Source organism: Brachycentrus maculatus, unplaced genomic scaffold, assembly GCF_059751285.1.
Source record: "Brachycentrus maculatus isolate JH-2025_06_01 unplaced genomic scaffold, ASM5975128v1 h1tg000189l, whole genome shotgun sequence".
Lineage (NCBI taxonomy): Eukaryota > Metazoa > Arthropoda > Insecta > Trichoptera > Brachycentridae > Brachycentrus > Brachycentrus maculatus.
The window spans coordinates 99,368-116,605 of NW_028280940.1; the positions used below are offsets into that span (position 1 = coordinate 99,368).

General features: G+C 41.8%; 1 protein-coding gene across 1 annotated transcript in view; it reads right to left on the reverse strand.

Moving 5' to 3' along the window:
• Window positions 1-50: 50 nt before the first annotated feature.
• Window positions 51-17,238, reverse strand: part of rictor (rapamycin-insensitive companion of Tor) — a 30,654-nt gene continuing 13,466 nt past the window's right edge. Inside the window, exons 7-22 of the mRNA XM_088262783.1 lie at window positions 14,128-14,232; window positions 13,916-14,041; window positions 13,281-13,844; window positions 12,944-13,117; window positions 7,911-8,119; window positions 7,516-7,840; window positions 7,275-7,444; window positions 6,987-7,197; window positions 6,645-6,903; window positions 6,015-6,567; window positions 5,819-5,937; window positions 5,654-5,744; window positions 2,975-3,097; window positions 2,671-2,858; window positions 2,361-2,588; window positions 51-2,273 (exon numbers count right to left, since the gene is read on the reverse strand). Of these exons, the coding sequence (XP_088118909.1) occupies window positions 1,939-2,273; window positions 2,361-2,588; window positions 2,671-2,858; window positions 2,975-3,097; window positions 5,654-5,744; window positions 5,819-5,937; window positions 6,015-6,567; window positions 6,645-6,903; window positions 6,987-7,197; window positions 7,275-7,444; window positions 7,516-7,840; window positions 7,911-8,119; window positions 12,944-13,117; window positions 13,281-13,844; window positions 13,916-14,041; window positions 14,128-14,232 (3,780 nt within the window). The 3' untranslated portion in view covers window positions 51-1,938. The remainder of the gene's footprint in view (window positions 2,274-2,360; window positions 2,589-2,670; window positions 2,859-2,974; window positions 3,098-5,653; window positions 5,745-5,818; window positions 5,938-6,014; window positions 6,568-6,644; window positions 6,904-6,986; window positions 7,198-7,274; window positions 7,445-7,515; window positions 7,841-7,910; window positions 8,120-12,943; window positions 13,118-13,280; window positions 13,845-13,915; window positions 14,042-14,127; window positions 14,233-17,238) is intronic.

Genomic DNA, 17,238 nt, shown 5'->3' on the forward strand with positions numbered 1-17,238 from the left:
TGAAAGTAGGCGACGTAGTTATAATCTCTCTTCTTATTTCAATGAAATTATTTCTGTAGGCCATAAAAATTCTCAAGTATATTCTCTCCCATAATCAGTCCACCTGCTTATCTCAATGGTAGACAATAATAATTCTTAAATTACAATCCATCTTTTTATCTCAATGAAATGATTCTGTTGACAATAATAATCCTCAAATTGCATCCGTCTTTTATCTACATCGTAAGGGCATTTGTCCACTACACGGAATAATTTTACCGTCCGTCCGACACGTCAGTTTGCCTTTTTAAAACGACGATTTTACGATCGAATTTACGCGCAACGTGTTCACGCACCGATCAAGAGCTCCGATCCGAAGAAAGATGGACAAAAGCACAAGCCAATCCAAGCCAATCGTCATTTTAAAACGCTAACTGACGTGCCGGACAGTAAAATTACACGGAATTTCAGGTAGTGGACAAGCGCCCTAAGTGGGGCGTAGTGTCGGGTAATCTGCACACTATTGGACTAGCGGAATAACGTGTTACGACGTACGACATGCACGCATACTTACAAAGCACGCCACACGCGCAAACACAGAAACGTTTGTGTATTTTTACGATTTTATGTTAGGATTTGATTCCCGATTTTTTTACAAATTATTTATTTCCGTCGCTGCAAATGAATGACATTATGAATAACATTTACCAGACCCAACATTACAAAATTGTTTTATTTAAACTTTAAATATGGCCAATAAAAGCAACTAGAAATATTTAATATGACGGACAATTTGGACAAATACGAATTTGTCCGTTTTATACGGATTTTGAAGGAATAAAGAGATCAAACGGAATTTGAAGGATTATAACGGAATTTTAACATTTTAGGAAATTTTTAGCGACGGCGAAAAAAAATTCATCGTGTAAATTTTGGAAAAAAAAAATTTTCGCCGTCTCGTAATTTCGCAATTTCGTAATTTTGCAATCTCAATATCGAAAACTACTCTGACGTCTGACAACACTGGCCGTCAGTAGCGCGCAAGCCGTTCTCGTTCTCGGCTTTGGCGGCTACTTGTGATATTATTATTATTATATTTGATGTTATTGTTCTCATTTTCAGATACATATTTACCAGACCCAACATTACAAAATTGTTATATTTCAACTTTAAATATGGCCAGTAAAAGCAACTATGAATATTTACGTTTTTCCTGTTTTAAAATCACATTCTCATATTGTGTACAAAATACATACGAGTATCATCGATTCCCGCGGCACTTTTATCACCGTAAGGTTAATAAGAAAACTAGTGAAAATATGTAGATATTCAGTTCCCTATGGCCCCCTTCCTCCTTTGTTTGCAGAACTTGCGATCTTTTTGAAAAGCCGCGCAACATTTTTTGCAACGGCGCGCAACATATACATACTAAGTATGATTTAAAAAATTCGTTATATGTGGGAATTCGTTATTACAAATTAATATTTTTTGGTCCCTTGGATTTCGTTATATCGCGATTCTACTGTACCTTGTTTTATAAAACAATATAAAATTTATACGGAATAACTGTATATTTGTGCAACTTTTTCTCTGCTGGTTCATTCCAAAAACATTACATGACAGTTGGTTTTTGTTATCGGTGTAAATAATTGTTATTTAACGTTTTTAATTCCTAACCACGATCGGATGGAATGAGTCCGCTAGTTAACGACACACATGAGACGTATTACGCCCAACCTTTAGAGACGTGGCTTTACGGGAGGCGAGTTCAGGTTGTGAGCATTTTATTTCTTCTTTATAATATCACATACGATATTCCCCAATGTGAACAAATTGCACGCTTAATGTATGGCAAACAGAGTTGCGAGGGTCTGTCCACGTACCTACAAGTGAAACTATACAGTGCAGCGCGCTTCATAATCAGCTGCAATCGGAGGTCCGGCAGAGAGCCGACGGAGACTACACCTTGCTCTGGATTATCTGGTGCGGTTCCGAGTAGAACACGTCGAAGTTCAGGTCCAGAAACAGCTCTTGCAGGAAGCGGCGCGCGCCCAGCCGGTAGGTGTTCTGCGCCACCAGCTTGCACACCTCCGAGTACAGGCACACGTTCTGGAAGACCTCCGGGTACTTCTGCTTGAGGCCGAGCAGCGCCTGGCGGGACTGCTTGTGCCAAATGGGGTTGCCCATGCGCTCCGAGTGCTGCAGCACCTCGCCCGCCACGCCCGCGCCGCCCTCCGACAGGGTCGAGTCCAGGCTGGTCGGGCTGCCGCAGGACGCCGCCGGACTCTCCATCCCTACACACACACACACACACATCAAGGTACACACACATCGAGGACGAGACACTAGGCAACTAGGATACGCAGCTCAACGCCTCTCACCTGCGAAGAAAGCCTCCCTCAGTTCCCAAGTCTTCCTGGAGTCCGGGGCCGGACGGAGGCGGGAGCAGCAGAGGCAAGAGAGCTGGTCGTGCTTCGAGAAGCGGTCCCGGGAGCGGGCGTTGGCCGTTCGGCCGGAAGACTTGCCGCCGACATTCGCACCCGCAGACAGGTCCGAGAAGCTGCTGTTGAAGTTGGAGTCGTCGTGCTTCTTGGCGTTGTCATGCGGCGCTATGCGTGCGGGAAATACGGCCAGATTAATACGATTAAGTTGTAAAGCGACAAGTAGCAGTTTGGAGAAGTAGGAAGTCACCTGGGTCGGCGTCGGCCGAGGGGAAGATGTCGAGCAGGCATCGCGGCATGCTGATGCCCATGTACGTGGGTCCGGCGCACGGGGGAGGCTCCGGCTGCGCGCCGCCGCTCGCGCTTGAGAGCTCCCGCACCGACTCTGTGTTCTCCTCCGAGCCCATCAGCAGGGGCTTCCAGTCCCGCTTGAAGAAGCTGCAACCCGACATGCCAGTATGATCCCCAACTGATTATTGTCTCAGAAGACGACAGTTACCTTTGTGTGTAAGGAAAATAGATTTTCATTGTGGTTAGAATGGGCCGATATTTACCTGGTCCGAGTACATGTCGCTTCGCATTTGCATTTGGAGCATCCGGAAAAGGTGGGAACACTTCTCGTTTCCGACTTGAGAAAGGAGCTCAGTTCATCGGCGGTACTTTCGGAATACGTAGTGCTGAAATCCACAAACAACACCCCAGTGAGTCCCCGTTCCGGAGGAATCAAGAAACCCTCACTCGGGAAATATATGCCAGGGAACTCAATATCCTAACTCATTGTCTAAAAACATCAATATCTGTTTACAAAATTTCTTCAAATTCAGTGTGAAATAGACAGGGTGTTATGCAGAAAAGAGCTAGTCTTAACTAGTAAACTAGTAGTACTAGTATAGTAGACGACATACAGTCAAACTCGGTTATAACGAGCACAGTTATAGCAAGATCTCGGATATAACGAGGAAACATTAGTCAAAATTTTGGTTTCGGTTTTCTCCATACATTTATTCATGGTTATAACGAGCAACTTCTCGGCTATAGCGAGCAAAAAGAAATCGCCTTCTTTAAATGTTGTAAATATTTGATTGGATGTTTTAAAACATTTTCGACCTTAAGCAATAAAATCCATCCGGGCAATTAGATCATTGCCACCGGGATCGGATTACGTTTATGACTCTGTGTACGAAATTGGTGTTGTCACCGACAATTAAAAAAAAGGTTTCACGCATATGGGCTTCAATTGCAAGCTTTGTCATGTCTGTAAGGACCTACTTTATTACACTAAATAACTAATTTTATAGTTTTTGAACGTCATGCTTGTTTCGGGGATATTTAGGATAGTTTCCATATTTTGTGTGTTCTATGCTTACTGTGGACATTGTATAGTAAACAATACGAGGTGTTTTGATGTTCGTGATGATTGATGGCAATTTGATGTTCGGCACTTCATAAATTGTATCCATTTATTTAAATCACAATTTTAATTATTTTTTTAATTGCTGATACCCACTAAACCACCTTGTGTGTCTTGTTGGTGGAGTTCTTTTTTAATTCATTTTTATTTGCCATCCGCTAACATTAATGAAAAAGTATGTTTCTATGGTGACCCCCAACATTCCTCAAAACAAAAAGTTTGTAATTGGAACAATACGATAATTTGCAAGTCATATATCAAGCTTTGTTTTTTTGATCCACTCACATTTTTATTAACAACCAACTAGTTTCGGCAACAACCTGTTACCCTCTTCAGGGTTTAATTTATGTCATAAATGTTGCCGAAACTAGTTGGTTGTCAATAAAAATGTGAATGGATCAAAAAAACAAAGTATTTTTATTTCTCAAAATAATATATCAATATGATCCACAAAGTTAATGCTTTCAATATTCAAAACAACATATCGCTCACTCCTTTCAAGAACGTCATAAATCAAAAAAATCGATATTTCAGGAGAACGTTTTTAAGTTTAAAAATATAATACATTGTATTAAAAATAAATATCATTCCACTTATTGAACTTTTTACTGTGCAACGAATCTTTTAAGTAAAACCTGAAGGTTTTTTCTACATTTGAAAAATATTTAATATATTTAAAAAAATAATTAAACAATACCTTTTCTTCAAAATGCAAAAACAACACTTTCTGTCCCGTAGCGGGTAAATATTAAGTTAAAAATATGCCTCTTTTGCTGGGGTATAGTACATTTTCTGGGCATTCCGAAAACATGTACAACTGAAAATTGTCGATTTTTGATTTATGACGTTCTTGAAAGGAGTGAGCGATATATCAAGCATTCATATTGCATTGTATTTCAACAACACAAACAAAAAAATCCGTGAGAAATGCTGATTTTCTTCTTATCACCCTTTACAATTTACCTTTTGCTCATAAAAATGTGAAAAACTAATATAAACATAAGAGACATATCGCTCACTCCTTTCATCTTCATCTTCAAACCCTTATCTGCACCCCAATGGTGCATAGGGCACTGCGTTATATAAACGCAGTGTTATCTTGATCGATAATACATGAAGGAAAGGTGATCAGCCCTCCGGTTCAGGCACCAGTCCAGAGTAGGTAATATTGAATAAATATTAGAGTGAAAAAACCACTTATATTTATTTGACCCCCCTGGGAATCGAACCCGGGACCTCCAGAACGGTAGCCGAGCATGCTGACTACAGAGGCGGACATACATATCGCTCACTCCTTTCAACAACGTCATAAATAAAAAATTGTCAATTTTCAGTTGTGCATGTTTTCGGAATGCCCAGAAAATGTACTATATCCCAGCAAAAGCGGCATATTTTTAACTTAATATTTACCCGCTACAGGGCAGATAGTGTTGTTTTTGCATTTTGAAGAAAAGGTATTGTTTAATTTTTTTTTAATATACTAAATATTTTTCAAATGGGTAAAAAACCTTCAGGTTTTACCTAGAAAGATCTGTTGCATAGTAAAAAGTTCAAAAAGTGGCTCGATATTTATTTTTAATACATTGTGTTATATTTTTAAACTTTAAAAATGTTCCCCTGAAAAATCAAGTTTTTTGATTTATGACGTTCTTGAAAGGAGTGAGCGATATGTATGTTAAGTGTATATGTTAAAAGTTTCACATTCTTACTATTGACGGATAATGCATGACTGACAACTGGTAAAAAATGGTATATTTTTTAATATTAAGAATTAGCATTAACATAGTTGTGAAATGAATTTGAGAGAATTGAGCAGAATTACCGTCTAAGTCGACTCAATGACCTTATAGTCACATAGCCGCAGAGGTCTCTTTGGCTCGGCGGAGAGCTCGCAATGTCGGAGCCACAATAGCCTGAAGACAGAAAACAAGCGCGTTAGTTACAAACAACAACACCATCTCTGGGCCACAAGCGCAAGCGGACTCACTGTGTGCCGATATTCTGCGCTGAGCGGACGGTCTTCTTCTGGCTATCGGCACCGCCACCCTCTTCATGGCCGACAGGCTGGACGAACTCGGTATCGGGCTCAGAGTCAGTATTCTGTCGCTGAAAGTTCAACCCGTTAGCAACTGTACAGTCATGTAAAGTAACGGAACGAGAGGCAGCATCATCCACGGACATACTTGTAGTTGTACTTGCCGAGCACCGAGTCGCAGCTGCTGACGCCCGAAGTGCTGGACTCGCTGTTGTTTCGGTTCCTACAAGTGAAGCCCCTCTGCCACAGCTTGGCGGTCGCATTCTCCGATATGGGGCCGATGGAGAACGTTCTCTCGTGAATGTTATCGGCGGAACCCTCTTCACTTTTCAACTTGTCCACGGTCTTGGATTCAGACAGCGATCTCTGGTGTTTTCTGGCTGCGGGATACGGCCTTTGAGGAAGCGTGTGACTCTTCAGTCTCCTTTCTGGCGGATCGGAGCTCTCGCTAACGGAGCGTACGTAGTCCGCGTCCAGTTTGTCCGACGCATCGCCTTCGCAGCTGTCGCAGCTCTCCTCAGTGAGGGAGTGCTCTACGGTTGCGGAGGTGACCAACGCTCGGTCGCCAGTCTCGGCACCCTTGTCCGGGGGGCGAGCACACTTGCCGTACAGTTGGCTTTCCGAAGCGGTTTTAGATAGACAGGGCTCTTCTCGAATTATCGGCCATCGCTCGTGCCTGTCGTGTCGAACACACAGCCAACCTGCAAAAACCACGCACCATTAAGGTAACTCCGTCTCGATAATAACGGACCCGACTTCCGGCCAGTAGAGTACTCACCCAAGGAATGCAAAATGTTTGCCCCTTCGTACGTACAGCCCATGAGTCCGAGAACGTAAAAAGCCGTTCCTCGGATGGAGTACACTTGGCTCGTCTGCGCGAGCTTCACAGCGTCCGAGAAAACATTACTGTCAGCATTTCCCAGCGACGACAGAAGCTCCACGCCGCCCGCCGAAGTGGCGGCGTGTCCGCAGGCCCACAAGGCGGACTTCAAATCCATGATTTCCTGGTCCGTGGAGCACGATCCTCTCTCGATGCACTGAAAGCAGAGAGCGCAACTCAGCGGAGGTGGACAGGGCGGCGCTGGCAGCGACAAGCCGCGCGGGCTGGTGCGGGGGGTACCTGCGCGAGGTGGTGCAGGTCGCCATGGCGCTCCAGCATGAGCTGCCCCTCCGGGTGCAGCACCAGTTGCGCGTACAGGTGCGGCGGCGGCGGCGCGTGCGCACGCGGAGGAGGCGGGCCCGAGCTGACGCGCCGCCGGTAGCGCCCGTCCTCGGCACGCTGCAGCAGAGTCAGGCACTCGTGGATCTCTCCTTCCACCAGTCGCGTGTACCTGTCGCATAACTTCAAATCAAATCATCCGCCAGTGCCATACGTACCATCACGCACACGGGAAGTAGTGTGACGGACCTGTAGTTGTAGTGCTCCACCCAGTAGCGAATCTGCCGCCGCACGTAGCCCGCCTCCACCAGGGCCTGAAAGCCGGGCGCCGTGCCGGAGAAGCGGATCCATAGCAGGTAGCCCTTGTCGCCCAGATCCTTGACGTGCGGCTTCATGGCCACCAGCTTGTTCAGGTACGCCTGCAAGGGGACGCTAGCGTGAGTAGGAGGTAGGAGTAGTAGGAACGCGCCGGGTGGCTTTGCGTACTCACGGGCACGTTGCAGGCCTCGTTGAGGGTGTCGAGCGCACACAGGGACACGGCCTTGGCGGGGTCCCGCGCCTGCCGACACAGCAGCTCCAGCAGCCAGCCGTCCACGTCGGCCAGCTGCGACGTCCGCGCAGCGCGCAAATCGCGGCAACGCGCCCGCAGCAGCACCAGCAAGAACTGCGTGGCGTACAGCCGCGACGCCTCCACCTTGCACTGCAGCGTCTGCGCCATGATCTGGCGCGGGTACGAGTCCAGCGTGTAGTCCAGGCAGGACACGGTCAGCTTCACGTAGCAGCTGTGGTGGGTGGTGGCGGCCAGACGCAGCAGGCTGCAAGTGGGAGAGTGGGATCAGAGCCGCTTCTCGCCGCCCGGCTCCCCGCAACGCCCGCACTACCTACCTGTCGTACAGGCCCGTCTCGTGGAACAGTACCAAGCCCTCGCGGCTGGAGCAGAGCCGGCCGATGAGCAGGAAGTACAGCTGGCACATGGTGGTGCTCATGTGCTGCGGACTGAACAGGCACTCGTGCGCGCTGCGGGACCCCGAGATAGCCAGCACCTGCTTGGCGATGTCCAGGAACAGCTCTTGGAGGAGGCGAAGCGCTTCGGCCTGCAATATTTGACTCGCTATACCGGGGCGTCCTCTTACAGAAGGATGGAGAGCCTCCGACTGCAGGAGGTGGCAATAATCCACTAGTTAACAAGCAGAAGACTGTCGTATTAACCTTTTACACGCGTCATGGATAAAACTATCCTCCTGTCACACGCGGCGCTCTATTTGCGTAATCTAAATTGCGACTTTAAACAATAACAACGTATACATTTCAACAACCCGTGTTAAATAAATCATCAACAGCATTATGAAATAGAAGGCGGCGCCATATGGACACTACACAAGTAGATGCATCACACATACATACCGTACTAAAGAGCCGTGCGCGGGTACCGCACAGACTGTCGCCTCCGTGAGCCGTTATAGTTATAATGACATAAATGACATAACGATTGCTATTTTAACTGTGACAAAGTTTAATACTTATTTTTATCACGATACTTTTGAAAACATTTGTCTACGCAAAGCGGCACATTACACTCGGCACACACAAATTTAGTTTGTTTTCTCATTTTCTTTATTTTAGAAGTGGCACAGTACTTTTTGAGAGGGTGGAATTTTAGCGGGTACGTGTTTATATGTCCTTGACGAGGATGCTCCAAGTAAATTACTACTCCATGTTATAGGACGGAGAATAGAGGGACATTTGGAAGTTTGCCAAGCTAATTTTATTTTTATTTCACAGTTTGAAACATGTGTGCATTTAATTCATAAAGATCTGTGGAAAGCAATTGTTCTGCACCATTTAACTGACTTCCTCATACTGCTCAAGTTGCTTAGCATCGTGTCAGCTTTGTCCACCAGCCCCATGTTTTTATTATAATCTAGTATACATTTTGCTTCCGCTCCTTTCAAAATCCGAGTCTATCGACTCTTACTGACATCCTGACATTTTAAATTTAAGAAGTAAAATGAAATATATGAATTTAAAAATCACGTAATCGTAATTATACTTTTTCTTGGCACTACATAAATCAGTTCACGAAAATTTATATAAATAAAACAAAAAAAGTATAAAACACAAAGTTCGATTCACTTTCTATAAATATTAAAATATCTTACTACATATAAGCATTTTATACTAAAAACATTCACCACATAATTACTGTTTGCATATTAAATCATGATTCACGTCCTTACTAAATTAAATCAACCTAACCCTTTCAGGACAACTGGTTACTGCTGCTAACCACAAATTTAAAATAAATTGCCTACAGGTTTCTAGTTAAAACCATAGTGCAATATGTGTTGCCTATGTAACAGAAGCATGTAACAGAGTTAAAAGCCTAGAATATACACCTAAAACAAAGAGCAATATTGTTAAAGACAAAAACGGAAACCTATTATTTGAAAATGAAAAGGTAGCTGAGCGATGGAAGGAATATCTAGAAGATCTGTACTGTGGAAATGATATCGAAGACGAAAGGATTTATTTGGAACCAGAAGAAGAAGTAGATCCCGATTGCAAAGGACCACCCTTGACAAGGGCTGAATTCGATTTTGCAGTGAAGGCCTTAACGGATAGGAAAGCAACTGGGATAGATGATATACCTGCTGAGGTTTTAAAGAATGTAGACGAACGGACGAAGACAGCACTATATAACATCATAAGTGAGTGCTATGAAAAGGGAAAATTGCCCAACGACTTCGTAAAGAGTAAGTCTATAACAATACCTAAAAAGGGAAATGCAGCAGACTGCAACAACTATAGAACCATAACACTTCTATCCCACGCATCCAAAGTGCTCCTGAACACTATAAAGGGCAGGTTGAAAAAGAAAGTGGAGGAACAGCTTGGAGAAGATCAGTTTGGTTTTAGAAGTGGAGTGGGAACACGAGAGGCAATTTTGGCACTGAGACAGATACTGGAAAGACGACTGGATGTGAATCTTATAACATACACGACCTTTATAGACTTAGAGAAGGCTTTTGATAGAGTGGATTGGTACCTCTTGTTTAAAGTCATGAAGAAAAGAGGAATTGATTGGAAGGACAGAAGAACCATCCTCAAATTGTACAAGGACCAATCCACTCTCATAGATATTAATGGTTCCTCAAAAGAAGCCAAGATAAGAAAAGATGTGAGACAGGGTTGTCCGCTGTCACCCTATCTATTCAATTTGTTCATAGAGGAAGCCATTGAAGAGTTGAAGGAAAAAACAAATGGAGTAAAAATAAACGGTCAACAAATACATTGTATAAGATTCGCTGATGACATCGCCCTGATAGCAGAAGACGAGAATGCTCTGGATAAGTTCCATTTGAAAATTAATGCCGCCAAAACAAAATCAATGATCGTTGAAAAAGAGAAATCTGACCTCCATCCAACAATACTTCTCGGAAATAGAGTAATTCAACAGTTGGATCAATTCTGTTATCTGGGTAGCACGCTAACATATAACAATAAATGTACCCTAGACATAAAAAAGAGGATAACGCTAGCCAAGCACACTTTTATGAAAAAGTACAGCCTCCTATCAAACAAACATTTAAAAATTGAAGTAAGAAAAGGATTCATAAAGGCTTTTGTTTGGAGTGTTTTGTTGTATGGGTGTGAAACCTGGACCATCCAAAAGTACGAAAAAGACCGGCTTGAAGCATTTGAGATGTGGGTTTGGAGGAAGATGACCAAAACATCATGGGTCGTAAGGAAGTCCAACGAAAAGGTGTTGCAGGACGTAAAAGAAAGAAGAGAGCTTTTAAATCATATTTTGAAGAGGAAGGCCAAGCTAATAGGGCACTCAATTAGACATAGCACCTTTCTTAGCAACATCTTCGAAGGAAGAATCTTGGGAAAACGAACAAGAGGCCGCCCAAGAACTTCATACTTCCAGGATTTGAAGCGGCTCATGGACGTCTCCTCCTATTCGCAGCTCAAGAGGATGGCGACTGACAGAGACAAGTGGCTGACACAACAAGGCGCTGCCTTTAGAAGATGATGATGATGTAACAGAAATAGTGCTTGTATGGATTTCATGTTGGTATCATTGTCTCGGAGCTTATTTCAGACTATTTATTGTGGCGATGTGCACATGTCGGGATATTTATAGGTTATATTTATCAATTTTGTGAGGTTATTGAACGAAATAAACAAAATGACAGGTGAGTTATAGTCATAATAATACTAAAAATGAGTAGTGTTATATATTACCTCATATTTTCAAGAATAAATGCTTTTATTTATACTTTATAAAACACGGTCTTTGTTGCTAACTGCCAGGCGCACGTGTATTTTAAATTTTGTTGAGGGATAAATATTGTATCGATCTGTGAGCACAACTTTCAGTAAAATTTTGTTTACACTACACTTATTTAATCCGATGGTTGCCACAGACGAGATATCTCGGCAAATGGCGGAGTGCCCGTATTGCCAGAGACGAGATATCTCGTAAGTACTTTTGATGACGTATTACTCCGCAGTTTTAACTCATATTGTATCACTTTCAGCTGACAGTTCACAGATGTCATTAGGGCTACCACTCAAACCACTTGAAATATTGATTATTTTAATCGATTGTTTTGAACGCCAGGGGTTTTTATTTTGCTAAATTTTTTTGTGTTTTTCTTATTATTTTAAAATATTATTATGAAAATATTTGTTTATTTATACCTTTCGCGTTATATTTACTCCGATTTTATCAGTGTTTTGCTAGTGATATTGGTTTCTTTTCACAACTTTTTAGTAAATAAATTATTTCTTTGTGCTAAGTTCTTTGTTCTTCTTCGTGCTAAGTGAAAAAGAACAACCCGGTACTTCTCATGGCAGAAAACGGAAGGCAGAATTTCTATCGCGACTTACAGAAAGACATTTTTTGGAAAAACTACCACGGACCGAAAAAAATCATCCCCGACTGCGAAGTGTATTGTGTGTACTAGCAAAAAACTAAGAAAAGAGTCTAGTTATAGGTGTAAACAATGCAGATGGCTCTTTGTGTTATACCGTGCTTTGAGAAGTACCACACAATGGAAAATTACTAATTTATCACATTTCTAACTAAACTTCATTCTAAGATACCTGATAAATAATAGTTGAGTGTTAATATTAAATTTACTATTTTTTTACATTTCAAACTATATTCCATTGATAAATAATAGTTTTGTGTTAATATTAAATTTAATAAAAACTTGCGTGTGCGACTCAGTGTGACAACCCTGTCTGAGATGAAAATTTGAAACTGGTTCAACTTCAAGAATAAAACTCTAACAATCGATGCGGGATATAATACAATATTTGGTAAGTAAATTATAATTTAATAAAAACAACAAAAAAAAATTTCTTTAGACAACTTTTTTTTTCAAAAAAATACTTGGCCTGATAAGCACTGCGGCGTAATTTATTTGCGGCTATGAAAAGGTTAATAATTTCTAGAAATAAAAATATGTTAAGTAAAAAATATTTTTTATTCTGTCCTCAAAGGGTTAATAAGATTAATGATAATTGTTCACATTCACAAAATAAAGAATACTTGTGTTTCAAGTCAGTGCAGGCCACCGCTTATAGGCTCGCTACGGCGCGGGAACATTTAATCAGAATTAGGGCTTGTCTTTAAAGTGTCGTCTGATTGGCTGGGAACCTTACTTTTATGAGTGATGCCAAAAGATGTCAGTAGTGTGATTCACGATTTTTTAGAGTATAAGTTTTGCCACCGGTCAGTATATTTTCATTAAAATATGGCAGGAGAAATTTTACGTTCTCCTATATGAGTCGCCCACAGCCGTCGGGTTAATAGTAACGCTCTCAGCCGATTCCAAGAAAACTAGTGTCTTCTATTTTGTTTTCTAGCCAAATAAACCTTTTATTTAGCGAGATGTGTCTTGTACCTGCTGAACCTGCAGGAGGTAGGTGACCAGGTGCAGCGCCGCCATCGCCTGGTCCCGAGTGTTGAGGGGGCCGGCCAGCAGCAGGTCCGAGTGGGAGAAGCGGTTGGAGGACGGGCGCAAGTAGTGCACCAGCCGCCGCACCAGCGCCGCCTGCTCCACGCCCCACACGCCGCTCTGGATACACACATCTCCGTATATTTCAACCCTTCCCTCCCACTTACCATATGATACAATTACATATAGCCTTTCAACTGCCTACACCATATTGCCACATCTCGAGTGATGTGCTGACGCGGTCGCGGCAGGTAAAAGGCTACGTTAGGAATCAATTACAAACCTTTAAAATAACCCCTATAATACTCCAATCCCAATCGAAACCGGCAATATTCTGGAGAACGTGAGAATCTCTAATTAAATTATCAGTATCTTTAAGATTTTCCCACAGATTCAATATCTTTTTGTTCTTCACCACTTTGCCGACCGCGGCACTAGTCCGAGCGCCGACACTTTTACTTTTCACTAAGACGCCTCGGTTCTTGTTGGGCGGCTCCTGGGCGCGGTCGTCCTGCGGCGGGCGCGCGGCGGGAGGCGGACACGCGGCGGCGGGCGCCTCGGAGCGGCAGCAGGCCAGCACGTGGTCCAGGAAGAGGCTGCAGGAGGCGGGGCGCGACTTGAGCAGCGCGTTGAGGTTCTGCAGCGCGGCCACGGCGGCCAGCGCGGGCGGGTGGCCGGCGGAGGCGCGCGCCAGCAGCGAGGGCAGCGCGGGCGACATGTTGCACGTGTCGGGCGGCAGCAGCGCGTGCACCGAGTGCAGCAGCTGCCCCAGCAGCACCGTGGCGCGCACCGAGATGAACGTGTCGCTCGTCACCGCCACCTCCACCAGCGCCTCCAGCAGACCCACCTGCTCGACAAGACACGCATGAGCCGTGAGCCCGATGAGACTACTACCTGCATTAGCGGGCGAGGACGTACCTCCAGGAAGCAGTACAAGAGCAGCGCCAGGTGCAGCTCCATGAGGTCGGGTCCCGTGGCCGCCAGGTGAGGGAGGATAGACTTGCCCTCGGCAGCCACAAACCCCTCGCTGAGTCGCCACGAATCCTGCATAATGGTTGCCAATGAGAAACCAGGCGTTGGTCAGTGATAGTGGGCAGTGACAATGATCGGGCTCGGCGCGAGCGCGGTACCTGGAAGTCGGAAGGGTCCACAGCGGCCAGCGCGACGGAGAGTTCATCGGTCCACTCCGGCTGCGGCAGTCCCAACAGCTCGTACAGTAAATCCAATATGGCTTTCTGAAATGAGGATCGTATACTTACATCCGACAACTATTTGCTATGCATTCTATACATTGACCGAGTTAGTCAATTTTCAATGTTAGTGGCCTGAGCATGACAGTTGTAAATAACTGATACTTGTTGAGTATCGCGTTTGTGTATTATGTGAGTAAAATTTTGTGTGTCGTTTCGTGTATTTTGTACGTAAAACTGGGTGTTGTTTCCTTACTTTGTGCATAAAACCGTGTTTATATTTAGGAGCACAGAAAAATGGATCGCTCGTTGAATGAAGACGAAATCACTCACTTTAATGACAAACTACTCACAACTCCCAATCTTCTCCATCGTCCCAATGTTATTTTCAAAAACATATTCTACCCATTTGAGAATGTTTGTATCAACATTCAGTGGTTGATAACTTCCGTAAAAAGGTAATATTTCATATCAAACTGATGATATTTATTGGAAATGTAATGTTTTTTATGTTGATAAAAATACTTTTATAAAAAAGAACTCACTCCACGGAACATAACTTTTTACTACTGTGGAGGTTAACAGACTTCATCTATGTTCCGAGACCCATCTTCTTATAAAAGGTGGACATGTCAAAAAGCGAGCATTTATTTCTGTTATTGTATGTCAATAACAAAATGGTTTGACCTTTTCTGCACTTCTACAAATGAATTGACCGAATAAAAAAGTACACATATATATTTTTTTTAAACCCCAACCCATTAATTACTTTTTTAATTAATGTTTTACTTAGTAAATACCACTATTTCTTAAAATCTACTGTGACACGTGTTTCGATGCATTCCGCATCATTTTCAAACACCGTATGTGAAGCTAATTCTAAATTTTTGAGTTGGGTCCTTGGGACGTTGAAGGTTGAAGAGGAGGTAGTAGCTGTTTCTTATTTTTATTTATTAATTTAATTTTTAATTTGTTATTTTTATTTCTTATCAGAGGGAACATAGACAAAAGGGTTTATTGGATAACAAGACTGAGAAAAACACAATCAGGTATGACGAATACTTGAAAGTGGTCAGGTTGTCAGGTAGAAGTCGAAATAATCGGCGGGTTTGTATTGAAATAACGTGGAAGAGGCGAAGGCTGTTTGAGAAGACAGAGTGGTGTGGTGTTCTATTCTCTCTGCCTACCCCTACGGGAAGCGGAGTGGTGGTTAGTTAGTGTAGATTGTTACTAGTGAGAATCTGTACTGTGTGCATTATGAAAATATTAAAATATTTTCAGATAAAATATAAATATATAAACCCCTGTAATTATTTATGAGAAAATGTTTACCATCTACATACTACATCGGTCATCGGTCCCGAGTTTCAGTGTCTGTACATAGTCAGAGCGTTTCATGTCCTAATATTTATTTTAATAGTGTACAAAAGAATAAATGCATCAGAAAAATTATATATTATTTAACGTTTTTGGATGAATGTGTTTAGATATTAGTTTACAATGATATTCTTAAAAACTTTTTAAATTAAATTTAAATAAATTGTATTACAATTTATCTAAACCCATATCAAAATAAATATAAATAATTTGAATACTTTGAACATACTGTGAACATAACTATGAACCTTGTATTTAAGTACTCGGGACATTATAATAATGAAAAATCAAATAACATTTATTTTAAAGTGAGGTAGTATTTATTAAAAATTGGCGCGATATGAAATATCTTTTATGTTATTATTAATTATTGTCTTACGACGAGTAAAAGGTAAAATAAGTTATGCATTTGAAAATAATAAGTAACTTACTGAACTTTTTTATATTTTTGGTTGGACGTGCATCAGCGTGAATCTAATGCAACGGTGTTAGAAATAGACTGACACAAATATTGTATCGCTGTCCGCAAACAATATCCCCTCCTATTGTATAAACGACATACCTACCTAGGCTAGTGTCGGTTCTAGTTGATTGACGTAAATTTCAACGCTCTTGGTTACGTTGGTAGATTTTACCGAAGAATTCATTCACTGTTTGAATTTAAACAGCAGAAAATTAAGTTGGCGCTGTTGAATGTTTGGCCTTAATGTCCACCTCCTTTTGTACGCCATACGCATTACACTCGAGATAAACGACTTAATTTACCACATCCGGCATTGAAAGGAATAGAGCAGGGGTGTGATTAATATATACAAATACTTATTTATTTAGTTATGTTATTGTTGATCAACCCTGACACGTAAATGTATCTTTTTTAATAATATCACAGCTTTACACAACTTATTTTTAGCGGAAGAAAAAGGTTTAATATGCTTTATTTTTCTCGTTTCTGTTTAAGTATTTTTGTAACTTAAAGTTTTGTAATATTACAACAATTGTAAGATGTAAATGATCCATAATTCTAAATTTTAACTTATATTATCAATAATGGAAAAAATAAATAATGAAAATAGAAAAATTTTGCACAACCCTGAAAGAATCCCTAACACACTGTCCAAAATGTATCTGATACAGTAAAAGCTCAATATAACGGACCTATATTTAACGAACTTCAGATATAACAGACAAAAATTCCAGGTAGATGAAGGTGACTATGGGTTCATACCCATAGTCATCATTGACTGGAAGTGAAATAGCAGATGAAGTTACGAAACTAAAAAATGAGGATGAAAGTTGGGATAGTGAAGAAGAAACAATACTGCCAAAAATGAAGTGGTCAGATGGCATCTCGACGATCTAATAAGATTTATTGACTATTTTGAAAGCAGGATTACCGAAAGCAAAGCACGATGAGTGTCCCAAGACATTAAATAAAATGTTGTTTCTTTTGTGCTATTTATGTATATTAAGTGTATATAAGTTTTGATTTATTTATTTTTAATCTACATTTACATCGCAAGACAAAAAAAATTACGAGTTTACGTGCTCCCGCACCCCTTGACTTCACTGAACCTTTTTTCTAAGAAATCCTTTATCGATACCTCTTTCTTTTGTTCGATAAATTAAGGACACTATGTGTCACCTTTCTACGATATTTACATTTTAAAATGTCTC